The sequence below is a fragment of the Ochotona princeps genome, chromosome 5, assembly GCF_030435755.1.
Source record: "Ochotona princeps isolate mOchPri1 chromosome 5, mOchPri1.hap1, whole genome shotgun sequence".
Classification (NCBI taxonomy): domain Eukaryota; kingdom Metazoa; phylum Chordata; class Mammalia; order Lagomorpha; family Ochotonidae; genus Ochotona; species Ochotona princeps.
The window spans coordinates 11,056,055-11,083,566 of NC_080836.1; the positions used below are offsets into that span (position 1 = coordinate 11,056,055).

The 27,512-nt window shown below is 47.5% G+C and overlaps 2 protein-coding genes across 4 annotated transcripts; both read left to right on the plus strand.

Annotated features, from left to right (window-relative positions):
* The first annotated feature begins 1,185 nt into the window (after positions 1-1,185).
* On the plus strand, positions 1,186-26,125 carry LOC105942069 (inactive serine protease 39). 3 transcript variants are annotated; one of them, XR_009245417.1, is made up of 6 exons: positions 1,186-1,510; positions 2,057-2,219; positions 2,777-3,051; positions 4,137-4,309; positions 5,639-6,057; positions 25,957-26,125. XR_009245417.1 is itself a non-coding variant. In XM_058664381.1 (5 exons), the coding sequence occupies exons 1-5, from the start codon at positions 1,369-1,371 to the stop codon at positions 5,966-5,968; spliced, it is 1,083 nt and encodes a 360-aa protein (XP_058520364.1). In that variant the 5' UTR covers positions 1,186-1,368; the 3' UTR covers positions 5,969-6,092. The 3 variants fall into 3 exon arrangements, 1 of the variants encoding a protein (XP_058520364.1); XR_009245418.1 differs by lacking the exon at positions 25,957-26,125 and adding an exon at positions 6,240-6,666; XM_058664381.1 differs by lacking the exon at positions 25,957-26,125 and having other exon boundaries at positions 5,639-6,092.
* Positions 24,704-27,113, plus strand: LOC131480296 (inactive serine protease 39-like). Its single transcript, XM_058664184.1, has 3 exons — positions 24,704-24,902; positions 25,957-26,129; positions 26,796-27,113. The coding sequence occupies exons 1-3, from the start codon at positions 24,704-24,706 to the stop codon at positions 27,111-27,113; spliced, it is 690 nt and encodes a 229-aa protein (XP_058520167.1).
* The last annotated feature ends 399 nt before the right edge of the window (positions 27,114-27,512 follow it).

The window sequence follows — 27,512 nt, forward strand, 5'->3', positions numbered from 1 at the left end:
TATCAGGCCGTCACTCAGCAGCTCCACTTCCCATCCAGCTCCCTGCCTGTGTCCTGGGAAAGCAGTCAAGGACGGCCATTGCGGTGGCAACCTGCACCTTCATGAGAGACCAGGAAGAAGCTCCTGGCTCCTGGCTTGGGATATGTTCAACTTTGGACACTGCAGCCATTTGGAGAGTGAACCAGTGGATAAAAGATCCTTTTTAAAGCCTTATTTATTTATTTATTTATTTATTTATTTGTTAGACAGATACACATAAAAGAGGAAAGGCAGAGAAGACCTCTCATCCACTGATTCACTCCTCAAGTGGAAACAACAGCCAGAGCTGAGCCCATCTGAAGCCAGAACGCAGAAGCTTCTTCCAGGTATCCCCAGGTACCCCAAGTCAGTGCAGGGTTCCAAGGCCTTGGGCCATTATCTATTGCTTCCCGAGACCACAAACAGGAAGCTGGATGAGAAGCAGTGTGGCACGGACACAAACCGGCGCCCCTATGGTATCCCTTCACATGTAACGCAAGACTCCAGCCACTATACTATCATTCCATTCCCGCATGAAATATCTTCCTCCATCTCGCTTCCTCTGTATATCTGATCTGCCTTCCCAACGAAAGTAACTAAATGTTGGGGGGAGGGGGGAGCGACAAAAGGATAGCTAAGAGGTAGTAGTGTTTTCTCTCCATCCCTTCTGTGAGAATGTCTTTAACTGAACTGCAGGGAAGACTGGAGCTCAGGAAAGAGGGATCCGGCCAGGAGGCTCATCCACGCAGATTCAAGGCACCAAGAGCACAAGACTGTACTGTGGGGAAGATGGACTCCCAACGTGTGGGGTTAGGGTGGTGAGGCAGCACTACAACAGAAAGAGAATCTGGGAACCGCGCTGTTGACGGCTGTCCCTGGCTGAGTGTGGGATGCCGCGAGGTCTGGGAGGGCTACATGGGGTTCTTACATGACGCTGTGGAAGCTCGTGAGCTGGCAGTTGCCAATGAGGTTGTGGGTCTAAGAAGGAAATGGAAACGATGGGAGGAGATGACATCTCTATCAGCTGACTGCGGCTGTACATCCCTGGGCACACGTCATAACTGCCCCAACATCATCTAATTCCAAGTCAAACACTACTCTGGGGCCCTCTAAGCCAGAAGCCCCTAAGGTCATTCCGCTGCCATCAGCCTGGGGGCTCCCAGCCCTGATTTCTGCCTGCCGAGCAGGGTGGTCTAGCACATTGACCTCACCATGGCTGGGGGATTTCTCTCAGTCTTTCTAGGGCGTCCAGAATAATCACCGACCTCACAGAGGCAGTTTCTCCATGACGCGCTGTTGACCGCGAGCACACTGGGCGTTTCATTGGGCGAGGAGAAGCCAGCGGGCAGGATGGGAGGCAGCAGGAGGGGGCGCTCAGGGCTGGGCCGGCAAGGGGCCTGCGCACTGGCTGCCCTCCTGCTCTGGCTGTGCCTCCCACCGCTAAGTGCCCAGACCACGCCATCCAATCCTAGCGTTCAAAACCAGGCTGCATGTGAGTGGGCAGGGACCCATGGAGACCATGGGAGGAGTGTCGGCCCTGGATTCCCAACCCTCCCGCTTCCACCTCTCCTCCCCCGGGACATTAACCAGGAGAACCTCAGCAGGACCATGTGTGTCTCTAAGTGCCCTCAGAGGTGGGTGGACGGAGACCAGCTGTGGGGACCTAGATTTCACCCAGATCCCCTGTGCCCCAAACCTCCTCTCCCCTCCCTCAACCACAGATCCCTTCCCATTGGATCTGGAAACTCAAGCCAAAGGCTGAACTTTCTCTCTCTGCTACTGACAGGGACCCTCACCTCCTCTTCACCTGCATGGTTCCTGCATGTAGCTGATGGATGGGGCCACAGTGGTGTCCCTGCTGTCAGCCCTCAGCTCCTGCCATGCTCTCAGGGCACAGGGAGGCTGGCCCTGGCCACCTGGTGGTGGACCTTTGTAGGGTGGAGCTGGTGTGCTCCCCCCTGCACGTGAGCTCTGTCATTTCAGCTTGGGAACAGAGACCGGGTCCGGAGGGAGCTCATTGCTAATGTTGCCCCCACAGCATGCGGGAGGAGCACAGTCACAGGGAAGATCTTTGGTGGCCAGGCAGCAGCAGCAGAACGGTGGCCATGGCTGGCCAGTGTGGTTGTTAGGAGAAAGCACATCTGTGGAGCCTCCCTCATCTCCAACAGCTGGGTGCTCTCTGCTGGAAGCTGTGTACAAAGGTGCGTCTTTGCCCTTAGCACAAGTAGCTGCTGGGCAAGGTGGTAGGAAAGCAGGGGTGGCTGCTGTTTTCGCCTTGTCCTTGGAAGCTTGCTCTGAGATATGGTACTGCTGGCAGGTGCCATGGTGTGGACTACTGCCCACCATAACCCCAGTGGGCTCTCTAGGTGAATCCTTGGGTTCCAGAGACAAGGAAACCTGGTGTCCATACATTTCCCCCAGAAGGCCAGAGGAGTGCGTGTGCACAGTGGGGGCGAGTTTGGGGGCAGAGGGTGAGTGAGATCCCAGGAAGAGGGGACAGAGGCACATGCCCTCCATGGGGTTTCAGAGTCTGCGAGCCCCTCATATGTTTCTTTCTGTCAACAAGAATGCTTGTGGCTCTCATCGGACACTATAGGGAGAGGCAGATTAGACAAATTATGCCTCCCAGGACACATGTTAAATCTGAGTTTGGAGGAAACCGTTACTCAGGCTTACAGGCCAAGCCCTGATGGGAGGGAGGGGGAACAATGAAGTTATGGAGGATAATCCAGGACTGAGAGGATCACCCCACAAACAGGTCAGAAATCACATCAGACTACCGCATCTGGCTAGGGTACACTGAACTGGGCAATCCCACCAACTTCAGCAAGCAGGTGAAAATCGACGCGTTCTTCACCCCAGATGAATACAACAAGGCACACCCCTTAGCAAGTGACGTCAGTCTGTTACACCTGGAAGACCCTGTGGAATTCAACTCTCATGTCCGGCCCATCTGCCTCCCAGAAAACTCAACAGTAGTGCCCATGAACAGCGTCTGCTGGATATATGGCTGGGGGAAGCTCACTCAGACTGGTAAGTTGTTAGGGGTGGCAAGGGAAAGAGGGAAGGTGCTCTGTGTGAAGAGAGGATTATCACACTAGAAAGGATACTGATAAGGTGCTGAAATACACATGTGATTAAACAAAGTAGCAGGTGATGTTGGCATGATCAGGAAGCTCATGAGATGGCAGAAGATCTTGGTGATCAATTGTGAAGCAGAATTTCTTTGATGCTTAGGCCAGCATTAGCATCCCTGCTCCCAAGCCCCAGTGTCAGTCACACTGCCCAGTCACTGGCACAGCTGAGAGGAACACTCCCTCACTAAGCACAAGAGCCAGCACAAGGGCCAGGAGGATTCCCCAAGGCAGCGCCGAGTGTAGAGTCACAGCTCCAAGTTGGGTCAGAGCTGGAGAAGCCGTTAGGGCAAGGAGCAGCTGAGAACAGGCAAAGACCTGGTCTTCAGTAGCCCTTGTGTGTCCATTGCTGGAGTCTAATGAGTGTGAGCCCACACACAGCAAGCACTAGTGGCACAGGAGGGAACCATCTTGTCACCCTGTGCTGCCCCAAGTGGACCCAGGAAGAACCTGTGGATGGCTTCTGGAATCACAGTCCATGTGTCCAGAGGCCACTCATTCCTGCACAGGGCCAGTCACAGCTGTCATCTGGTAATCCCACATGGTCCCTGTCAGCTCTGCTGGTACTACAGCTAGCCCAGGTCGGCCAGCATCCATTGCTTCTTGTGCCAGTTCTGAGCACACTCAGCCAGCATAGGGGTTACTGGGAGCTCAGAGAATCCATGTGATTGCTTCCTGCTGTGCATAGGATGAAATCCAACCCCACACCCTGCCTGCCTGCTCTGGGCCTGTAATGCTTGTACCTCCTCTTCCTCATCTCCTCAACTCCCATGCCCAGGCGGGCAACCTGGTCTGCATCCCCATTCCTCCCATGGCAAAGCATGCCCTGCACTCTGGTACCCCCATTGTCTCTCCTGGGCTCAGCAATCCTCAAAGAGGCCTTCTACAGCCCTGTGTGCTGACGTGGGTGCTTCTTTCTGGCAAGCAGTTGCCAAAAGGGAAGGATGGCTCCAGCTGCTGTCACACCTGTGTCTCCTCTTACAGATTTTCTACCCTCGCCCTTCCCGCTGCAGGAGGCCAAGGTCAGCCTCACAGAAAGGGATTATTGCAGGAATCAATACATGCCCCCTATAGGCATGCCAGCAGACCAGATGTTGAGTTTTCGGGAAGATAATATATGTGCCCACGACCCTTCTGTTGAGAAGTCCATGTGCGCAGTAAGTGATATGGACAGGTTCGACCACCCTCTATTCCTTATATGTGTCCTCCAGAAGTAGTGACATCCCCAAACTCCTCTTCCTCAGCCCAGAGTGAGGCTACTTTCACCAACTGCATTACAGCATTCTGCTCCATGCCATTAGCATCTTGTGTCTTTACACAGGACTCTTAAGGTATGGCAGAGCTTCCAAGCCTTCTACAAAAAGCTTCAACACCCTAATGAAGCAAGCAACCAATGGGCCCCGCAAAAATCCAGTTCCTCTCAGTCACCTCCCCCCAAAGAGCCCTGCCCAGACCTCTGAGTGTCTACACTGAATGTCAACACACAAGATGCAGGATCTGCCTGGCTTCTGTACCAGTCCCACGGTGTGCCTCCTGCTGTGCCTTTCCATGGCTGCATCATAGTCCATCATGCAAACACACAGGGCTGTTGGCGCTGGAGCATTGTCATCTGAGCTCACTGCAGTAGCACAACCCCAAGCATCCCATGTGGGTGTGGATGGGGGTGCTAGTGTACAGTCATTCCCACTGCCGTCATGATGACGCTGGCTGTGCAGTTCCACTCATCCAGGCAGTCCTTCACCTTGGCAGTGCCAATTTGCACTCACACAATCATTCCATTTTTTTTTTTTTTTGGTCCACTGCAAGTTCACTGCCTGCTGGTACAAACCGTACTCAGAGCAGGGCTGTTGTGCTGGGCTTTCTTGTGCCCATTATCATCATGAGATGGGGTCTTCCATGGTAGTAGCGGTGAACACCTCCCACCTCCTGCCCAGCCACATCTGGAGACCCACACCTCAAGACATCCACCAGCCCAGGACAGAATATAAAGAAGCTCAGTCAGGAGGTTGAGGAGGCACTAGAGACCTTATGATGTCAGCAGCAAAGGCACAGGTTGGGACAACGCTGGGCTGAGGACTAAACCATGGGCTGCACCTCCCAGCTGATCACCCATGGCATGGGACCCAGGCTTTGCCTTCTTCCTCATGTGTGTGGAGTAGTAGGGAGGTGGAAGGAAGCTGTGTTGCTCCTCAGGGCTCCCCGGTGTGTTCTTATATGTTCCAGCAATCAGTGGAACAAGGCTGTGGGGTTGGGTCCTCTCTGTATTCTGCTTTAGTTCCTACACATGTGCTCTCTGAGCATTGCCTCCACCGTTCCTGACATTCGCTCACATAAACAAAGGGGACACCTGAGTGACTTGTGTGTTCACTCACACATACAAAGCAGAAGAGCCCCTCCTGCCCTTCCCCATCCTCCTCTCATGCCCCCGCTCCACCTTCATTAACCTTGTGTACCATTTCTCTCTCTCTCTCTCTGCCCCTCCCTAGGGAGACGCTGGGGGCCCATTGTCCTGCTACTTGAATGGTGCCTGGTATGCAGTGGGCGTGACCAGTTGGAGCGGGGACTGCCAAAGTCCAGTCAGTCCCACCGTCTTTGCCAGTACCACCTACCATGCCAGGTGGATCAAGGAGAAGCAGAACTGGGTCAAACCCCCCCCAACACCCAAGCCCACCAAAGGCCCATCTAAGAAGACGAGGCCCCCTGCAATGACCAATAAACCTATTCCTGATGCGGGTGCAGTGCACAAGCCCAGGGTCTTCCTGGTGCTGCTGTCATCTGCCACTCTGCTGCTGCTGATTCTCCTCCAGAGCCAGTGACAGGCTGGCCCCACCTCTCCAGAAGCCTCTGCCCTGATCCCTGTGCCTGCACATCTGGCTCCAACTAGGGGTCTTCCTGCCCATAAGAGGTCAGTAGAAGTAAACTCACTCAAGAAGCTTCTCACTTCCGTGTCACAGCCCCCAAGTCCCTGGCATGTGCTGCTCTCTGCCTTGGCTCTGCACCATGTCCCAAGCTGAGCTGGACTGGAGCTGGCCATGCTATAGTGCCCAGGTGGCAGTATGCCACCTTGCATCCCGTGTTTCCCTGCAGGTGCACAGGCTACCGTATCTCAGGTCCCTGGTTCTGCACCTGCCATGGGTGATGATGTCACAATATGGTCCTCCACAGGGGTGGCAGGCTGGGCAGTCTGAGAAGAGCCACAGCGTGGAATGCAACTCATGGATGGATACCTGCATGCATGGACTCATGTGTCCTTGGACTTCTGCATCTCAGGGCTGGGCTGCAGCCCCAGGGTGTGCATGCCTGAGACACGCAAGCCCCTACAGCCTATGTTGGGCAGTCACTGGCCTCTCCAGAAGGGTGCCCACACCTGCCTGACTGGCTCCCAGCAGGTGGACAATGAGCATCCCACACATGGGACCAAGTTCTGGTCAGCCTGCAGAGAAGGAAAAGGGCAAGAGGAACCAGGACTGTGAGGCTGTGAGGCTGTGACCTGGCTATTCTGGGAGCAGCTGGGGCTGAGCAATTGGGGCCAGGCAGGAGGGTGCTGGCCGTGGTGGACTCCCCTCCCCAAGCATGTAAGGTGGACCCAGTCAAGGTGACTGTGTGCGTGTGTGCGTGTGTGCGTGTGTGCAAGAGAGAGAGAGACCTATAATTGCACACTGAGATTCTTGTGGAGCACTCTAAAGTGGCCACACACTCTGAGCTGCATGTGGGTCTCTGTGATGGAGAGAAGCAGTTTCCATCCCACTTGGGAGCAGGGCCCTCGCAGACCAAGTTCTCCTAAAAACTAAGGGGAGGATCGAGATCAAATAGGCTAATGGTCAGGCACCCAGGCACTGGGACATCCGCTTGGTGTGTGATATAGATACTGGGTAGTTTGGGGTGCTCACGTATCAGAGGAGGGTGGCTTGGCCTCAGGTGAGCAGGCTGTGATAAGCCCCACCCTCCTATCATGCTCCTCTTGCCTTCTCGGTGAAATAGGAATCAGTTCACAGCTACCTGGTAAGAATGCTGCAGAGAACAGACTTAGCCCAGTACACAGCAGCAGGGGAATACGCATCAGCATGAGCCCTTACACCTGCCACTCATTTTGTGCCTTCCAGCTCCCTTGCAAATGGGCTGCCTTGCGCTGTTCCCAACCCTGAGGCCCACAGGGGAGTGTTTCTAAGAGATGGGATGAGGTACAGAGTGAAATAAGGCCTTGCCTCGTGGTACTTCTTGTACCTTATGGACTCCCATTAGCTGGATGAAATTGCTGGATTCTGAACTGGTTGTACTCTAGCTGGGCTTCGGACCTGTAGATGGGGTGCTCTTCTGAGTTCTAGGATCACCCAGCCCACACCCTCCCTGGTCTGCCCTTTATACATCCAGTGCTCAGCCCCCAAGCAAGGGTGTCAGTTTCTTCCCTTCTCGGATTGGACATGTGTCCTTAGAGAATGTATTTCCTCCATGCCGTCTTTTCCACTAAATGCCAGATGACAGCCAAAGGCTGTCATTATTTCTTGGTGTCAGAAATAAACTTGTACAGGGTTGTAGAGGGGTGGCAGGTATAGGACTGGGAGGGACGGAAACTCAGCTCATTCCTGGCTCTGAGCAGATTTAAAGCCCCATGGAGGTCATCGTGCCCCTGTCCCCTTTTCCAGGGATCTCACTCACCCTCTGCTCCCAGCCCACCCCCACCTGGTCACAGACACTCTTAAGGCTCTTGTGGGGCAAATGGAGAGGTGTATGCACATGAGGTTTCCTTGTCTGTGGGACCCAAACCACTATGCAGCTCATGCATCCCACACTCAGATTTCACCTGCCTAGATCCAGTTGCCAGTGCCTTTTCTGAATAAGCCTAGGACGTGTTCAGACTCCTGGTGGTCCCAGGTCATGACCTCATCATTTAGTGAGATAGTGGGACTTGGGCATTGCTTTCCTTTTTTTTGACATTTTATTATTATTATCATTTTATGATATAATTCCATAGGCTCCTGGCATTTCCCTTATAGCCTCCTCAATACCCTCCCCCCCATCAAGTTCCTCTAAATCATTACCAACATATAGTTCTTCATACACAGTCATATGTTCATCATTGTGGGCATGGATAATGGCAGAGAGTCCAGAATCCTATTGTCAAGGTATAGTGAACAGTTTCATTGTAAGTCCATCTTTGTCTGGAAGTAGAAATGCGTACTACATTGTATCCTCACATCTGGATGTTAGTCTCTGTTTCACAGCTACTGTACATCCCCTCAAATGAAAAGTCATAATGCAAAATCAACAATAGAAAGAAAAATAGAAATTTACAATGCCATGAAGTTGAATGACATGTTACTAGATATGACAGTCTCCATGACACAGCTACTATATATCCCCTTAAATGAAAAGCCACAAAACAAAATCAACATCCGGGAGAAAAATAGAAATTCACAACACCAAAAGTTAAATAACATGCTACTAAATGACTCATGTGTAGCTGAAGAAATGAAAATCAAGAACCTTCTTGAAGAAAATGATGCTACTATATAATCTACAAGTCATTGAATGATTTAATCAGAAGAAAGTGTTTTGAAGAGATGAAACTAACACAATACAAAACCCATGCGATACAGTTTCTGCTGATTTTTGTTGTTGAAGTGTGTCTGTTCTAGACAATAAATAGATGGGTTTTGTTTTTTAATCCAGTATACTAATCTATGACGTTTCATTGAGCTTAAGCCATTTACATTCAGAGTTTAATATACATGGGTGTTACTTTGGTCCTGTCATTTTAGGAATGGGTTGTTCATTGGTTTAGGCTTCTGTTGTCATTTTACTGGGATGTTCTTCCCGTTTGCCCTTGGTTTTGGTAGGTGCTATTCCTCTTCTCTGTCAAGAGAACATCTTGAAGTATCATTTGTAGGGTAGGTTTGAAAGAGGCAAATTCTTTTAACTTTTCTTTACTGTGGAAGAATTTTATTTCATTTTCAAGGACGAAAGAAAGCTTTGCTGGGTAGGTTATCCTAAGCCAACAATTTTTGTTCTTTTGGAATCTGGAATATGTCGCTCGATTCTCTTCTGGCCTATAGAGTTTCCTGTGAGAGATCTCCTGTGAGTTTAATTGGCATTCTTTTATATGTCAGTTGATTTTTTTTCACGTGCACATTTAAGGACCTTTTCCTTATGTTCAATTGAAGAGAGCTTGAAGATCATGTGTCGTGGTGAAGATCGCTTTTGATCAAGCCTGTTGGGAGTTCTGTACCCCTCCTGGATCTTGTTTCCCAATTCTTTCTCCAGATGAGGGAAATTTTCTTTTATTATTTCATTGAATACACCCTTAATCCCAGCTTCTCTTTCTGCACCTTCTGGGACTCCCATAACTCTTATATTTGGCCTCTTGATAGTGTCTTTCAATTCTTGAATACTTTTATTGGTCTGATCCAGCTCTACTTCCAGCTTTTTGTTTACATCCCTCTGATAACATGAAACACCTTCCAATTCTGAGATTCTTTCTTCTGCTTGCTTCATTCTATTTTGGAGACTCTCCACTGTACTCTTAATTTGCTCTACTGTGTTCTTAATTTCTGATATACCAGCCTTGATTTGCTTTATTGCTTCCTTCAATTCATTGAACTCTTGCATGAGCTTCTCATTGTTGATCAGAATCTTTAAAATGAGTCTTATGGATTCTGTGTCCCCCATTTTCTCGATGTCTTCCTCAGTTAACTCTGAGATTGGCATAGGGTTTTGCTCCTTTGCAGGGGAGTCTTCAGTAATATTCATTGTGCCTTTGTCTCTTCTTTTGCTCTTGGTCATAGTACTTCTGGTTAACAGAGTCTTCTCCTTGGGGCAGCTTTCTAAGCTGTGTCACCCACAGGTCTACGATGCAATTTTACTTCTTGCAGTTGGTACACAACTCTTTGCTTGCAGCCACTTGTGCCACAACCTCCAGTGAGTTCCAGGTCTGGGTTCTTATGTTAGATTTCCACCGTGGTCTCCACAGCCCTAGCTCCTGGCTCACCACTCTCCACCCCCTGTGATACTGTGCTGAGGCTGCACCACTGTCTCTGCAACCTTTCTCCCCCTTCTGTTTGGAGCAGGTCCCAGGATTAGAGAGATACCAGGCGTCCTATATAGTTAGGTTGTTGGTGGCACTGATCTTGTCGGAACCTGTTGGACATTAGGTCTGGGTGCCACACAGACCTATTTTGACCTGAACGATGCCACAGTCAGTATTATTTTCCTGCGGGACCAGTGCAATTCACGGACCTCATTGATTTCTCTCGAGCTCAGCACATGCGCAGTTCACTGTTGTCCCCTGCAGTCCTAAAGCTATTGCCACAGTGCGCAAAATGGCGCCTGATGTACCACTACTAGAGTTCTTGATCTGCTGGCCGTCAGGTCTTAGGGCTACCCAGACCTGTCTTGGGTGGAACCCATAGAATGCCACGTTGCTGCTGTTCACTGAGTCAGAAATGAGTTCACTCCCAGCTCTGTGTATGCTCTGTCCTTTCCCTTGCTTTTGCCTCCTTTCACAAAATGGTGCCCAATTCAGCACTAGGAGGCTGACCGGGCTGTGAAATCCACCCTGTTCTCGCACTGCCCGTCTGGGATCTGCTGCTCTGTCTCTGCTCCTGGTCAAATCAAACGGACCAGCAGAACGGACAGTTCTTTGTCTGGGTTCACCTCCCAAGCTCCCAGTGAAAGTCCCTTCCCACCTGGTTGCTGGTGGAGTTCTGGCTGCTGGTGGAGTTCAGATTGCTGTGCTGGAGTATCAGTCTCTGCAACACCACACCATTGTGTCCGCTGCTTTCCTGTGTATGTCAGTCTCCAGGTACCCCTCTGCTGTCGTTCTGTCCTTTCCTATTTCCTGGAATATGTCCTCTCTGCTTCGTCCTGATTAAATGTCTTTCCATCCGTTTAAACGTGTCCTTACCCTATTCCGCCATCTTGGTTCTTGGGCATTGCTTTCCTAATTGGACTTAGAAGCCTCAAGGAGCATCTGTGTCTCCCAGTCCAGCATGGTTGGGATTCCAGAGGGCAAGCATGGGTGAATGCTGAATAAATGCATGGAATGGTGTTGGTATCAAAAAGCCAGCGAAGCCCAAAGTTAGCTTCTTATTTTACAGGTTTTTTAAATTCCTACTCTGGGTTCACAGGGATCCCAGGACACACATGAGGAGTGGTTGGCTCTCATCACCATTTGCCCCAGACGTCTCTAGTGGACTAGCTCCTTGCTAGCTAAACTGCAGTGCGCCTAGAATCCCCCACAACGGCTACAATCCAATCTCCAATGGCTCATATTCGACCCATATCCACAATGTGTGCTCCACAGCCTGGTTTCTAGACTCTCCTGTTGTAGTGCTGCCTCACCACCCCAACCCCACATGTAGAGAGTTCATGTTCTCCATGATGCAGTGTTGTGCTATTGGTGCCCTGAATCTGGTGTTGATGAGACTCCTGGCTGGAATCCATTGCTCCTGGGCCCAGTTCTTTCTGCAGTTTAGTCACAGAGATTCTCACTCAAATGATGTAGGTGAGAAAAAAGTATATCTGGCTTCATAAACATTTTTATTTATAGTTTAAAAAGTGTCTTTCTAAAATGTATCTGTATGGTTGGCATAGGGGCAGAGCACATTAACAATTCCCCTTCAGTGGCAGTATCCCATTTGGACGCTGGTTTAAGTTTCAGATGTTCCACTTGCAATCCAACTCTTTGCTAACATGCCCTGGGAAAATAGTGGGAAAGCCCCTGAATCCAAGTGGGAGTAATGGAAGAAGTGTCAGGCTCCTGTCTCCTGCCTTCTGACTGGCTCAGTTCCAGCCATTGTGGCTATTTGGTCCATGAATCAGCAGGTAGAAGATCTCTCTCTTATCTCTGTTTCTCTCTCAATCCCAAACTTTGCCTTTCAAATACATTTGAAAAATCCTTTTTGAAATGTATTTGAAGGCAGAAAAAGAGAATGGGGAAGACAAGCACACACAGTGAAACAGAGAGCTTCTAAGACACAAACCCTTAAGGGACAGGCCATGTGCTAGCTTCAAAATCCATCACCAGGAAAGTGATGGCCAAACCACAAAAGGACACCCCTTGTCAGCACTGTGACGGTTAGGAACAAAAGTAAGAAAGGAATGAGGGAAAGAAAGGAAAACATCTTCTGGGAATTCAAGTGGATACATTTCTGAAATGTAAGGATAACATTCAAAAATTTAATAGGATTTATTTTAAAGTGAGCACAGATTCTGAAGAAATGGTGTTTCCCCCAAAAAAAGCAAATACAAAAAAGGCCAGGGGATCCAAGAATTTCTCTTCTGAGTTTAGAGAGCAGAGCATGGGATGTAGGATCTGGGAAGGAGTTCACATATGCATGTTCACAGTGAATTGTTTATAAGAACCAGGTAGAATTTGCCACTCAGGTATGTAGGATGTACAAATGGGTAACCAACAAGTGGTAAAATGGCATGCGTTCTTTTATTTAAAATCTGTCAGTTTAATTGTAATGCAGAGTTACAGAAACACACAGAGAGAGAGAGAGAGAGCGCGCTCTTGCATGAACTGGTTCAATCCCCAGATGGATACAACAGCCAGGGCTGGTTGAGACTTCAGAGCTACGCCATCAGGCTAGAGTGTCTCTGGATCTCCCCCATGGGGACAGGAGTCAGGCATTTGAGCCATCTTCTGAGGCTTTCCCAGGTCCATCAGCGGAGAATATGATCAGTACTGGGATAGGCAGGACATGAACCATTGCACCTATGGGATGCCAATGCTGCAGTCTGTGGCTTAACTCACTATGCCAACACATTGGCCCATACATTCTCCCTTGAAAGGACTGAGATTCTATAATATGGCAGTGCATGGCTCAATATTAAAGGTGGTATGCTAAGTGAAACAGCCAACCACAGAGAGCCAAAGACTGTCTCCACGGTGTGCAAGCCATAGCAGAATGGGGCTGGAGGAGGTAGGGGACAAAAAGGAAATTTGGGATCACTTTCTATGAGGCTGACCTGGGCCTCCTGCAGCGGGAAGGGCGCAGGCAGAAAAACTGCAGGAGGAGACACAGGTGTGAGCAGCTAGAGCCGCCCCTCCCCTCTAGCATGTGCTTCTCACTGAGGGGCACCCACGTCAGCACACAGGGCTGTAGAAGGCCTCTTTGAGGATTGCTGAGCCCAAGAGACAATGAGGGTGCCAAGGTGCAGGGCATGCCATGCCATGGGAGGAATGGGACGCAGACCAGGTTGCCCGCCTGGGCATGGGAGTTGAGGAGATGAGGAAGAGGCGGTACAAGCATTACAGGCCCAGAGCAGGCAGGCAGGCAGGGTGTGGGGTTGGATTTCATCCTATGCACAGCAGGAAGCAATCACATGGATTCTCTGAGCTCCCAGTAACCCCTATGCTGGCTGAGTGTGCTCAGAACTGGCACAAGAAGCAATGGATGCTGGCCGACCTGGGCTAGCTGTAGTACCAGCAGAGCTGACAGGGACCATGTGGGATTACCAGATGACAGCTATGACTGGCCCTGTGCAGGAATGGGTGGCCTCTGGACACGTGGACTGTGATTCCAAAAGCCACCCACAGGTTCTTCCTGGGTCCACTTGGGGCAGCACAGGGTGACAAGATGGTTCCCTCCTGTGCCACTAGTGCTTGCTGTGTGTGGGCTCACACTCATTAGACTCCAGCAATGGACACACAAGGGCTACTGAAGACCAGGTCTTTGCCTGTTCTCAGCTGCTCCTTGCCCTAATGGCTTCTCCAGCCCTGACCCAACTTGGAGCTGTGACTCTACACTCAGAGCTGCCTTGGAGAATCCTCCTGGCCCTTGTGCTGGCTCTTGTGCTTAGTGAGGGAGTGTTCCTCTCAGCTGTGCCAGTGACTGGGCAGTGTGACTGACACTGGGGGTTAGGAGCAGGGATGCTAATGCTGGCCTAAGCATCAAAGAAATTCTGCTTCACAATTGATCATGGAGATCTCCTGCCAGCTCGTGAGCTTCCTGATTGTGCCAACATCACCTGCTACTCTTGTTTAATCACATGTGAATTTTTCCACCTTCTCAAAATACTACCTTTGTAACATTTCTCCTCTCTCCATGCAGACCACCCTCTCTCTTTGCCTTGCTGTCTACCTCTAACAACTCACCATCCTCAGTGAGCATCCCCCAGCCACTTATCCAGGACAAGCTATTCATGGGCAACACTGTTGAGTTGTCTGGAAGGCAGGCCGGCTGGACATGAGAGTTGAAATCCACAGGGACATCCAGTTGTAGCAGGGTGATGTCACTCCTGAAGCCGTACTTCCTGTTGTAATCTTCATGGACGATGACCTTGTGGACTGTCATCTGCCGGCTGAAGTTGGTGGGCTTGTTGAGCTGATTGTATCCTACCAGGATGCGGTAGTCTGATGGGCTTCTGGACCTGTCCGTGGGGTGATCCTCTCAGTCCTGCATGCCACCCCATACCTTCATTGTCAGCCTGCCCTCCCACCCGGCCTTGGCCTGAAGGACAGAATATCTGTCAGTTTTCTCCTTCCCCAGGCTGGCCATGTGTCCTGGGAGGGATATTTTCTCTGTGCTGCCTCTCCCTGTAAGTCCCAGACAACAGCCACAGGCATTCTTGTTGCCAGAAAGAAACTTTGAAGGGGCAGTGTAGGTGTTCAACTGTATCCTTCATCCTGGAATGACAGAGACTCAGCTCATTCCCAGCTGTGAGCAGACTGAAATCCCATAGAGGCCACCATGGCCCTGCTCCCTCTTCCCTGAATCTCATCCTCTGCTACCAAGGTGCTTTCCATTGGGCACAGGCACTCCTCAAGTTCTTGTGGGCAAATGGAGGGAAGTATAGACATGAGGTCATTTGGTCTCTGGGACCCAAGCCACTGTCCAGTTCACATGTCCCTCACTTGGGCTCCAGTGCCTGGATACAGTTCCCCAGCGCCTTTCCAGCGTAAGTCTAGGCAGTGCTAGGACTCCTGGCATCCTCCGGGTCATGCTATCAGTGTTCGGTGCTTTCCTTGTTGGATGAGAAGCTCCACCAAACATCTTATGTCTCTCTGTCCCCCATAGTTTGCATTCCATGGTGCCAGGCATGGGTGGGTGCTGAGTAAATTTATGGCACCAGCTTGATGTCTAAAAGTCACACATGCTTGATATTGTTTTCTCATGTATTGGAAGTTGGCAGATACCCACTCTGGGGACACAGGGAGCTAAGGACCCATGCAAACACTGAACCGGTCACGTAGCCATCTGTCCCACCAGGATACAGGCCATTGTCTTTAACTCTCAGTGTGTCCTTGGTTGTCAATGTGCCCAGAGATGTTCCTACCTATGATATTCTTTTTCTAACTTATTATTATTTTTGTTATTATTATCATTTTAAGATACAGCTTATAGGCCTTGCGCAGTCCCTTATCGTCTCCCCTACTCTCCTCCTCCCACCTCCTCGAGTTCCCCTATATTATTACTATAGTATAGTTCTTCATAAACAGTTATGTCCATCGTTGCAGGCATGGACAATGACAAAGACTCCAGCATAGTATTGTCAAGACATAGTGAACAGTTTCATTGGGGGTCTATCTTTGATCTGGAAGTAGAGATGCATACTGCACTGCAGCATCACATCTGGATATGATAGTCTCCATTACACAGTTACTATATATCCCCTTCAGTGAAAAATCACAATACAAAATCAACAACAGGAAGAAAATAGAAATTTGCAACACCATGAAGTTAAATACGTACTACTGAATATTGCACAGGTACTGTACATACCCTTAAATAAAAAGCCACTAACCAAACTCAACAACAGAAAAGAAAAAAAAAAAAACACCATGAAGTTAAATAACATGCTACTGAATGACTAATGTGTCACTGAAGAAATGAAAAAGACAATCAGGAACCTCTTGAAGAAAATGATGATACTGTATGAGTCAGTGAAGAAAGACGAAAAAAGTGTTTTTGAAGAGACGAAATTAAATAAGAAACATCAAAATCCATGAGATACAGTTTCCACTTATCTTTGTTGATGAGATATGTCTTCTCCAGGCAACAAATAGATGTGTTTTGTTTTTTAATCCAGTCTACTAATCTATATGACGTTTGATTGATGAGTTTGAGTCATTTACATTCAGGGTGAATATGAATGGATGGTAATTTGGTCCTGTCATTTTAGCAATGGTTTGTAATTGATTTAGTGTTCTGTCGTTATTTTACTGGGATGTTCTTTACATTTGCCTTTAGTTTTAGTAGGTGCTATTCCTTTTCTCCATCAAGAGAGTATCTTTTAGTATCATATGTAGGGCAGGTTTGGAAGAAGCATATTTGGGCTTTTCTTGGCTGTGTAAGAATTTTATTTCATTTTCAAAGACAAAGGAAAACTTTGCTGGATACATTATCCTGGACCGAAATTTTTTTTTCTTTTAGGATCTGGAGTATGTCACTCCATTCTCTTCTGGCCTGTGGAGTTTCCTGTGAGAGGTCTCCTGTGAATTTAAGTGGCATCCCTTTATTTGTCAGTTGTTGTTTTTTTTCACGTGCACATTTAAGGATCTTTTCCTTATGTTCAATTGAAGAGAGCTTGATTATCATGTGTTGTGGTGAAAATCGCTTTTTGTCAACCCTGTTGGGTGACCTGTGCCCCTCCTGGATATTGTTTCCCAATTCTTTCTCTAGATTAAGATAGATTTCCTTTATTATTTCATTGAATACATCCTTAATCCCAACTTCCCTTTCTGTACCCTCTGGGACTCCCATAACTCTTACATTCGGCCTTTTAATAGTGTCTTTCAATTCCTGAATACTTTTTTTAGCTTGACACAGCTCTGCTTCCAGCTTATTTTTTTCCTCCTGGTAACAGGAGATATCTTCCAATTCTGAGATTCTTTCTTCTGCTTCATTTATTCTATTTTGGAGATGCTCCACTAAACTTTTAATTTGCTCCACTGTATTCTTAATTTCTAATATATCAGCTTTTATTTAATTCATTTCCCGTGTACATGTTCCTTAAATTTCTTCAACTCCTATATTCTGTGCTTCTCATTGTTGATAAGAAACTTTATAACAAGTGTTTTGAATTCTGTATCCCCCATTTTCTAGATGTCTTCATCAGTTATCTCTGAGGTTGGCAAAGGTTTTGCTCCTTTGCAGTGGAGTTTTCAGAATATTATTGTGCCTTTGTCTCTTCTTTTGCTCTTGATCATTGTACCTCTAGTTATCAGATTCTTCTCCTTGGGGAGAAGCTGTGGCACCCACAAGTCTACAATTCACTTTTTTTTCTTTCTTTTTTTTTTTATTCATTAATTACATTGTATTAGTTTCATAGGTACTGGGATTTCCCCCACCACTCCCCAAACCCTCCCCCCATGGTGGATTGCTCCACTCTGTTACATGACCACAGGTTAAGTTCAGTTGAGATTCCCTCACTGCAAGCATATACCAAACATAGAGTCCAGCATCTTACTGTCCAGCCTAGTTCAACGGCTTCTTAGGGAGACCCTTCCAATATATTACAATTCACTTTTACTTACTATGGTTGGCACATGGCTGTTTGTTTGCAGTCAGTTGTGCTACTCCTTCCAGCGAGTTCCAGCTCTGGGTTGTTTTTTTTTTTTTTTTTTTTTTTAAGATTTATTTATTTTTATTGGAAAGGCAGATATACAGAGAGGAAGATCTTCCGTCCGATGATTGACTCCCCGAGCGGCTGCAACTGCTGGAGCTGAGCCAATCCGAAGCCAGGAGCCAGGAGCTTCTCCGGGTCTCCCATAGGGTACAGCGTCCCAAGGCTTTGGGCTGTCCGCGACTGCTTTCCCAGGCCACAAGCAGGGAGCTGGATGGGAAACGGGGCTGCTGGGATATGAACCGGCGCACATAGGGGACCCCAGTGCATGCAAAGCGAGGACTTTAACCACTATGCTATCGTGCCGGGCTCAGCTCTTATGTTAGACGTCCACCATGGTCTCCTTAGCTCCAGCTCCTGACTCACCAGTCTCCACCTCCTGTGATACCGTGCTTAGGTTGCACCGTTGTCTGTACAACCTTTCTCCCACTGCTAGTTTGAGCCATTCCCAGGATTAGAAAACCTAGGGCCCGGCGGCGTGGCCTAGCAGCCAAAGTCCTCGCCTTGAAAGCCCCGGGATCCCATATGGGCGCCAGTTCTAATCCTGGCAGCTCCACTTCCCATCCAGCTCCCTGCTTCTGGCCTGGGAAAGCAGTTGAGGACGGCCCAAAGCTTTGGGACCCTGCACCCGCATGGGAGACCCGGAAAAGGTTCCTGGTCCCGGCATCGGATTGGCGCGTACCGGCCCGTTGCGGCTCACTTGGGGAGTGAAACTTCGGACGGAAGATCTTCCTCTCTGTCTCTCCTCCTCTCTGTATATCCGGCTTTCCAATAATAATAAAATCTTTAAAAAAAGAAAAAAAAAAAAGAAAGAAAAGAAAACCTATATGGCTAGGTTGTTGGTGGTGCTTCTTGTCGGATCTGTTGGCTGTTAGATCTGATGGGCACTCAGACCAATTTTGACCAATGTGATGCCAAAGTTGGTATTATTTTCTCTATGGTAGCATTCAGCAGTGAAGCCTTCTGGTCCAGGACTTTTCTTGGTTGGGGGGGCTTTAATTACTGATTCAATCTCATTCCATAGTGTAGGTCTATTTAGATTGTTACTTGCTTCTTCATTCAGTTTTTGTGGATTGTATGTGTCCAAAAATCTAGCCATCTCTTCTAGGTCTTCTGATTTGTTCGCATATAGTTGCTTGCAATAGTTGTTAATAATTCTCTGTATGTCTGAGGTATCTGAGGTATTTATTAGATGGGCTAGTGGGGAATCTATTTTGTTGATTTTCTTAAAGAACCAGCTCTTTGGACCCTGTGCAGTAGCCTAGTGACTCAAGTTCACGCCTTGCATGCCCGGGATCCCATATGGGATGCCAGTTCTAATCCCAGAGGCCCCATTTCCCATCCAGCTCCCTGCTTGTGGCCTGAGAAAGCAGATGAAGATGACCCAAAGCTTTGGGACCTGCACCTGCATGGGAGACCTGGAAGATGCTCCAGGCTCCTGGCTTTGGACCAATACAGCACAGGCAGTTGCAGCCGCATGGGGAGTGAATCATCAGACCGAAGATCTTCCTCTCTGTCTCCACTCTTTTTTGAATATCTAACTTTCCAATAAAAATAAGTAAATCTTAAAAAAATAAGAAACCAGCTCTTTGATTCACTGATCTTATGTACCATTCTCTTGGTCTCTATTTGATTTATTTCCTCCCTTATTTTGATTTCTTTTTTCCTACTGTCTTGGGATTGTTTTGCTGTTATTTTTCTAGTTCCTTCAACTATAAGGTTAGCTCATTTACTTGATACTTTTCTAGTTTCTTAACCTAAGCATTGATTGAGATGAGCTTTTCTCTTAATACTGACTTGATTGTGTCCCATAAGTTTTGATATGTTGTGTTGATGCCTTCATTTGTTCAAGCAATTTTTTAAATTTCCCCTTTAATTTCCAGTCTAATCCATTGCTCATTTAGTAGCATATTATTCAATCTCCAAGTGTTTCCTGGGTGTTTTGGCTTCTTAGTCTCTAGCTTCATTCCATGATGGTCTGAGAAGATGCGTGGTATAATTTCACTTTTTAAAAATTTTCTAAGGCTTGTTTTGTGGCCTATAACATGGTAAATTCTGGAGAATGTTTCATGCACTGATAAAAAAAAAAGTGTATTCTCTACCTGTAGCATAAAAGGTTTGGTAGATATCAACTAAGTCCATTTGCTTAGAGTTCAGGTGAATTCTATTGTTTCTTTGCTAAGTTTTTGTGTTTTGAGTTTTTTGTTTGTTTATTTGTTTTGTGTTTTGGGTTTTTTTTGTTTTGTTTTTTGTTTTCTTGGTTTTTTTTTTTTTTTTTTTTTTTTTTTTTTTTTTAGCTAGCCATTGATGTTAAAGGTGTTAGCAGATTCTTTTTCTTATGGCAAATTTCTAAGCTGTGTCACCCACAGGTTTACAGTTTGATTTTAATTATTGCAGTTGCTACCCAGTTGTCTTTTTTTTTTTTTTGCAGTCACTTGTGCAACTACCTCCAGTGAACTTCAGGTCTGGATTTTTGTGTTAGACTTCCAACACAGTCTCTGTAGGCCCAGATCCTCGCTTACCACTCTCAAACTCCTTTCATCCTGTGCTGAGGCTGTACTATTGTCTATACAACTTTTCTCCCACTTACGGTTCATGCAATTCTCAGGATTAGGGAGATACCAGGTGTCCTAAATAGCTAGGTTGTTGGTTGTGCATATCTTGTTGGAACCTGCTGGCCACTAGATCTGAGGGGCACCTGGACCTATTTGACCAATAGGATGCCATTGTTGGCATTAATTCCCATGGGACCAGTGCAATACAGTGAAATGAAAATGGGTTTGGTCTCAGCACAAGCGCATGTTGTCCCTGCAGTCTCATTGCCTTTGACACACAGTGCAAAATTATGCCTGATGTGCTATTAATGTAGTTCTGGATGTGCTGGTAGTTAAATCTTGGTGCAACCCGGATTTTTTTTTTTTTTTTTTTTTTTGGTGGAACCGGTAGGATGCCACATTGGTGCAGTGCACTGAACCAGACATGAGTTTGCTCCCAGCTTAGTGCATTTGCAGTCCCATCCTTGTAGCCTTTGCATCCCTACACAAAAAGTTGCTCAATGCAGCACTGCTGCTGATCTGGGCTATGAAATCCAGCCTGTTACCACACCACTTATTTGAGATCTGCTGTTCTCTCTCTGTTCCTGCTCAAATCAAACAGATCAGCGGGATGGGCAAATCTTTGCCTGGGTTCACCTGCTGAGCTCACAGTGAATTCCCCAAATGGCTACTGGTGGAGATTTGGCCAGCAGTAAATCTCAGGATTGCCACATGCTGAATGCCGCTGGAGCATCTGGTCATTGAAACATTATATGGTTGTGTCCACTGTTTTTCCATATCCGTTAGTCTCCAGGTACCCCTCTGACATTAGCCTGTAATGTGCTATTTGCTGGGATGTGCCCTCTCTGCTTTGCTCTAGCTAATGATTCTCTGTCTGCTTAAACATGTCCTTGCCTTATTCTGCCCTGCTGTTGAGTCTCTTGAATGTTTTATGCCTACTACACAGAAATCCTCCAACAGTTGCATTGTTTGCAAATATTCCCACCTATTCTGCTGGTTGTCTCTGCACTTTGTTGGAGTTCCCTTTGCAGTGTAGAACCTTCTAAGTCTGATGTCATCCCATGTGCTTATTCCAACAAGTCTTTATACCTGTATCTTGCTATATTTTCCTCTGTTAAATGATGGTATCAGGTTGTAGATTTAGATCCTTGATACATTTTGAGTTGATTTTATAGGAGGCTTAAAGTTAGGGTCTCGTTTCACACTTCTGCACACAGAGGTCAAATATTCCCAGTACCATTTGGTCAAGACACTCTCCTTTCTCCCTGGAATGACATCAACTATCTTGTCACAAATTAGTTGGCTATAGACTTGTGAGTTCCTTTCTGGGATTTTTAATCTGTCCCATTGATCTTCATGTCTGGTTTTGTGCCAAAACCAGGCTGTTTTGATTATAACTGCCCAATAGTACACCTTGAAGTCTGATATGGTGATGCCTCCATCTTTGTATTTGTTGCTTAAGAGTGCTTGAGCTACAATTCCATGTCAACTAATTCCATAACATTATAAATTGTTACTGATGTAATGTGAGGGCTTTTAATTGATCGGGATGATACTCTGCCAGCTCTACCTTCAGACCAGAGATGGTCTCCCCAAGAAACCGTAAAACTTAACTGGACAATAAGACGCTGGACTTTATGCTTGGTAGATGCTTGCAGTGAAAGAAGCTCAACTGAATTTGAACTGTGGTAATGCAGCAAGGTGGAGGAATCCACCATGGAGGGGGGTGGGGCAGGGGGAGGGGTGGGGGGGAATCCCAGTACCTACAAACCTGTGTCACCTAATGCAATGTAATCAATAAAAAAAGAAAAGAAAAAAAAAGTGCTTGAGCTAGGCCTATTGCGGTGGCCTAATGGCTAAAAGTCCTCGCCTTTTTGACCGGGACCCCATATGGGCCCTGGTTCTAATTTCAGCAGCCCCTCTTTCCATCCAGCTCCCTGCTTGTGGCCTGGGAAAGCAGTTGAGGACAGCCTAAAGCCTTGGGACCCTGCACCCGTGTAGGAGACCTAGAAGAAGTTCCTGGCTCCTGGCTATGAATGAGCGAGCGCAGCTCTGGCAAATGCGGTCACTTGGGGAGTGAATCATCGAACGGAAGATCTTCCTCTGTATCTCTCCTCTTCTCTGAATATCTGACACAGTGATAAAAATAAATAAATCTTTAAAAAAAAAAGATTGCCTGAGCTATTTGGGGCTTCTCATGCTACCATAAAAAATGTAGCATCATTTTTCTTCTAGTTCTGAGAAGAGTGTTGTTGGTATTTTGGCTGGGATCACATTGACTCCTGCAATTATTTTCAGTAGTCCAGACATTTTAATGATTCTAGTTCTTCCAAGCCACAAACATAACCAAAGTTTCCACTTTTAAGTATCTTTTTCTATTACTTTCTTTAATGTTTTCTCATTTTTGTTTAGAGATCTTTCATATCTTTAGTTAAATTTAGCTCAAGACTTAAAATATTTTGTTGCTATTGTGAATGGGACTGGTCTTACAAATTCTTTCTTGGCTCTGGCATGTGTGGGTATTAAAAGAATACTGAATGTTGTGTGTTGATTTTATATCCTGCAGCTTTACCAGACTCTCCTAGGTGTTCCAATAGTTTCTTAGTGAAGTCTTTTGGTTCCCTGTATGTGAGATCATGTCATTAGCAAACAGGGGTCATTTGGATTCCTCCTCTCCAATGTGTAACACTTGGAGTACTTTTTTCTTGCCTGATGATTCTGGTATAACTTTGAGGATGATATTGATAGCAGTGGTGAAATCAGGCATCCTTATTCGATTCCAGATCTTAATGGAAATGAACCTGACATTTACCACCTGTGTTGTATATTGCACTTTGATTGTGCTAAGGAATATCCCCCTCTTCACCCAATTAGCTCAATAGCATGAAAGGATTTTGTAGTTTATCAAAGACTTTCTCTACATCTATTAAGAGAATCATGTGGCTTTTGCTCTTCAATTTATTAACATGATATGTCACATTTTTTGATGTGCATATGTGGAATCATCCCCACAAAATAGGGGCAAGTCCCACTTGGTCTGAGTGAATGATCTTTCTGATTGTTGTTGGAATTTAGTAGCTAGCACTTTGCTGAGCACTTTTTCATCTTGATTCAATCCTGGTGACTGGTCTGTAGTTTCCTTTGTTTATAGTATCTTTTTGTGATTTGGGGATTATTCTGATCTGGGCCTCATAGAAAGAGTTTGGGCAGGTGCGGTCTCTTCTGGATGTTCTTGAATAGTTTGAGAAGAATTGGAATTAGTTCTTTTTGAAGTTTTGTGGAGTTCAGCAGTGAAGCATTCCAGTCCTGGGATTTATCTATTGGAAGGTTGTTTCTCACTTAAATCAATCCTGCATCTCAGTTACTACTCTGTTTCAGTTTACTATGTCTCATGACTTCATGTTTGTAGATTGTAGATGTCCGAAAGTTTAAACATATGTTCTAGATTTTTCCTTGTTCTGACATATAACTGTTTTTAGTAATTTCTAATGATTTTTAAAAATTTACTTTGGAGGTGTTCTCTTTCATCTCTGGTATTAATGGTTTGGGTTTTGTCTAACCTTTCTTGGTTCATTGGGCCAATCATGTATCAGTTTTTGTATTTTTCAGATAACCGGATCTTCATTTCACCGATCTTTTGTATTTTTGTTTCAGTTTTGTTTTATTGATTTCATGTGTAATTGTTCCTCTTCTCTACCAGTTTTGGCTTTGGTTTGCTGTTTTTCAGATGCTCCTGATAGATAAAATAGCTAATTTATTTTAAGTTCCTGCAACTTCTTGGTGTAGGCACTAGTTGCTCTCAACTTCCCTCTTAACCCTGCTTTTTGCTTTGTCCCACAGGTTTCATGCATGGTGTTGTCTTCTTCCTTCACTTCCGCAAATGTTTTATTTTTCTACTGAAATCTTCTATGGTCACTGTTCACTCTGAAGCTTCTCATACAGGCTAATGAGGAAAGTGGGATTTTGAAATCCCAACTATGATTGTATTGATTTCTGTGTTTTCTTTTAAATTAATTCACATTAATATCACAGTAAGATCTCAGGATGGGAAGCAGGGCAAGAGTGGCTTATTGGAGCTTCAGGCACTGCGCAGAGCTGATCTCTATTTCTCCAGGATGAAGGGTGCAGTTTGACACCACTCAAAATTACTTCTGGCCAACAAAAATTCATGTAGCTATGAGCTGGGACTTGCTGGAAGAGGCAACACTGTGGAATATTCCTTCCAAAAACACATATGAAATCTGAGGGAGCTAGGAGATGGACACCTTGCTTGGAGGCAGAGCACATGTGGACATGTGGACAGCAAGGGAGTGGTGGGCAGCACAGTACTGAGAGGATCACCCCACAAACAGGTCCAGAAGCCCATCAGACTACCGCATCCTGCTGGGGTACAACCAGCTCAGCAAGCCCACCAACTTCAGCCGGCAGATGACAGTCCACAAGGTCATTGTCCATGAAGATTACAACAGGAAGTACCGCTTTGGAAGTAACATCACCCTGCCACAACTGAATGTCCCTGTGGATTTCAACTCTCACATCCTGTCAGCCTGCCTCCCAGACAACTCAGCAGTGGTGCCCATGAATAGCTCGTGCTGGATAAGTGGCTGGGGGAGGCTCACTGAGGATGGTGAGTTGTAAGGGGCAGACAGAAAAAGAGGGAGTGTAGTCTGCATGGAAAGAGAACTGTTACACAATGTGAAATGCTGATGAGCTATAGAAATACACTTGTGATAGGCAATGCTGTTAAGATCAAGTGGCTAATGCAATGACAGAAGATGTTGGTGACCATTTGTGAAGTAGTGTTTCTTTGATGCTTAGGCCAGCATTAGCATCCCTGCTCCTAACCCCCAGTGTCAGTCACACTGCCCAGTCACTGGCACAGCTGAGAGGGACTCTCCCTCACTAAGCACAAGAGCCAGCACAAGGGCCAGGAGGATTCTCCAAGGCAGCTCTGAGTGTAGAGTCACAGCTCCAAGTCAGGTCAGAGCTTGAGAAGCCATTAGGGCAGGGAGCAACTGAGAACAGGCAAAGACCTGATCTTCCGTAGCCCTTCTCTGTCCACGTCTTACCCTGATCGAGATTTTGGACCAGAATCTAACCTGGGGTCTAATGAGTGTAAGCCCACACACAGAAAACTTTGCACAGAAGGGAACTTGCCTCGGAGGTGCCAGCCAAGACCAAGTGTCCAGCGATGACATGTTGCTAAACCTGACCAGTCACCGCTGTCATCCTACTAAGCCCACCTAGCACCTGTCAGCGCTGCCACCGCTACAGCCAATCCAGGCCACCCAGCATCCATCACTTCCCTTGCTAGGTATGAGCACACTCAGCAGGCTGAGGGGTCACTGGGAGCTCAGGAAAGCCCTGTGGTTGTTTCCTGCAGTACTTAGAATCAAATCCCACACCCCACACCCTGAGTGCTCTGAGCCTGTAATGCCTGAACCTCTTTTCCTCGCCCTCCCCACTCCCACGTGTTTGCAGCCAACCTGACCTCTGTCCCCAGCCCTGTCTCGGCCCGCCCTTCATCCTGACACCCTCATCATTGTGCCCCTGAGCTAAGCACATCCTCAGAGAGGCCTTCTCCAGCCCTGTGTGCTGCTTGCGCTCCTCTCACTGGCAAGCAGGTGCCAGAGGGGGAGGGGTGGCTCCAACCACCCTCACACCTGTGTCTCCTCCTGCAGTTTTCCTACCAGCGCCATTCCACCTGCAGGAAGCCAAGGTCAGCCTCATAGACCAAGACAGATGTGAGAAGTTTTACATTCCTCACCCAGCCATACCGCCAGACCAGGCTGTGACTGTGCAGGAGGACATGATATGTGCCGGAGACACCAAGGTTGAAAAGGGCATCTGCCGAGTAAGTGACGCAGGCAGGGTCAGCACCCTCTGGGTGTCACCCCAACACACACCTAAAGTCAGATATCTGCAGTTTTCATTCACTTGTCTCCATGGCCTAGTGAGGAGAAGCACACATCTTGATTGCCTTTTCCATAAGCTGTCCACACATTCTAGGGTGGAAGTCAGAGGTCAACCATGTGGCAGTGTCTCTTCCATGTTGGGTCTTCAGAGCTCTTGATAGATTGCGGATACAGACCCGTGGTCACACATGCATATTATGAATGCCTGCCCCCATTCTGTGTAACCTTTGCATTTCATGCGTGTGAAACACAGGCCCAAGCAGGAAGTGAGCATACCAAGGAAGTGAGCAGCTTGGCCACTGTTGGGCACAGGGCAGGAGCTGGGTCCCCTCACTGCTCCTCGGGTCTCCCCTGTGTATTCTTGCAGGTTCCAGCAGTCTGTTGGACAGGGATATGGGGCCGGTTCCTCTCTGTTCTCTTCCTTGTGGTCTCTGATTATGTGGTCCCTGCCCATGAGGTCTCTGAGCATTGCCTCCAGTGGTCCTGACATTCACTCACATATCAAAGGAGACCCAATTGCCTTGACCAATGAGCTTGAAAGACAGGAGTGCCCTCCCATCCCTCCGTGCTGCCACCCTCACTAACTCAGCACTCTCTCTCCTCAGGAAGACTCTGGGGGACCCTTGTCCTGCTTCTTGAATGGTGCCTGGCATGTGGTTGGGTTGAGCAGCTGGAACTGGGATTGCCGTAGTCCCATTGGCTACAGCGTCTTCGTCAGGATCACCTACTTTGCCAACTGGATCAAGGAAAAGCAGCGGGTCAACCCTGCCCCCAACCCCTCCTCAGCTCCTCCTCAGGAGAAGCCCCCTGCCATGACCAATAACCCTATTCCCGAAGTGGGCACTGTGTGCCAGCCCAGCTTCTTCCTGCTACTCCTCTTGTCTGCCACTGTGCATCTGCAGCTTGTCCTCCAGAGCCTGTGACGGGCCTGGCTGCCTCTCCAGGAGCCTCTGCTCAGGGCCCTGCGCTTCCACACGTACTTCCATCTCAGGGTCTTCCTGTTCATCAGAGGTCAGCAGAAGTAAACCAAGTCAAGAAACTTCTCACTCCTGTGTCAGAGCTATCTGTGTCATTGTTATCCGGACCCCAGCAGGGCCAGCCAAGCCCCAGCCGTATCCCAGGATACCAGAGAGAAAGCAGTGCCAGGGTAGCCCTGAGATGGGCATCCTGAAGTCACCAACTCCCAGGCAGCTGCGACAGCCCTGGGCATGCACAGTGTCCTACTGCTGTTCTGGACTGCGGCTGGCCAGCCTGTGGTACCCAGGAACCAGTCTCAGTCTCGGTGATTCAGATGGGTCGCTTTGGGCTGGGGGGAATCCATC

Excerpts from the sequence above, each read along its gene's own strand:
- LOC105942069 (XM_058664381.1), top strand. The coding sequence starts at position 1,369 with ATGGGAGGCAGCAGGAGGGGGCGCTCAGGGCTGGGCCGGCAAGGGGCC. Across the intron at positions 1,511-2,056 it reads CGTTCAAAACCAGGCTGCAT|CATGCGGGAGGAGCACAGTC; the intron begins GTGAGTGGGCAG and ends TTGCCCCCACAG. Across the intron at positions 3,052-4,136 it reads GGGGAAGCTCACTCAGACTG|ATTTTCTACCCTCGCCCTTC; the intron begins GTAAGTTGTTAG and ends CTCCTCTTACAG.
- LOC131480296 (XM_058664184.1), top strand. The coding sequence starts at position 24,704 with ATGACAGTCCACAAGGTCATTGTCCATGAAGATTACAACAGGAAGTAC. Across the intron at positions 24,903-25,956 it reads GGGGAGGCTCACTGAGGATG|TTTTCCTACCAGCGCCATTC; the intron begins GTGAGTTGTAAG and ends CTCCTCCTGCAG. Across the intron at positions 26,130-26,795 it reads TTGAAAAGGGCATCTGCCGA|GAAGACTCTGGGGGACCCTT; the intron begins GTAAGTGACGCA and ends CTCTCTCCTCAG.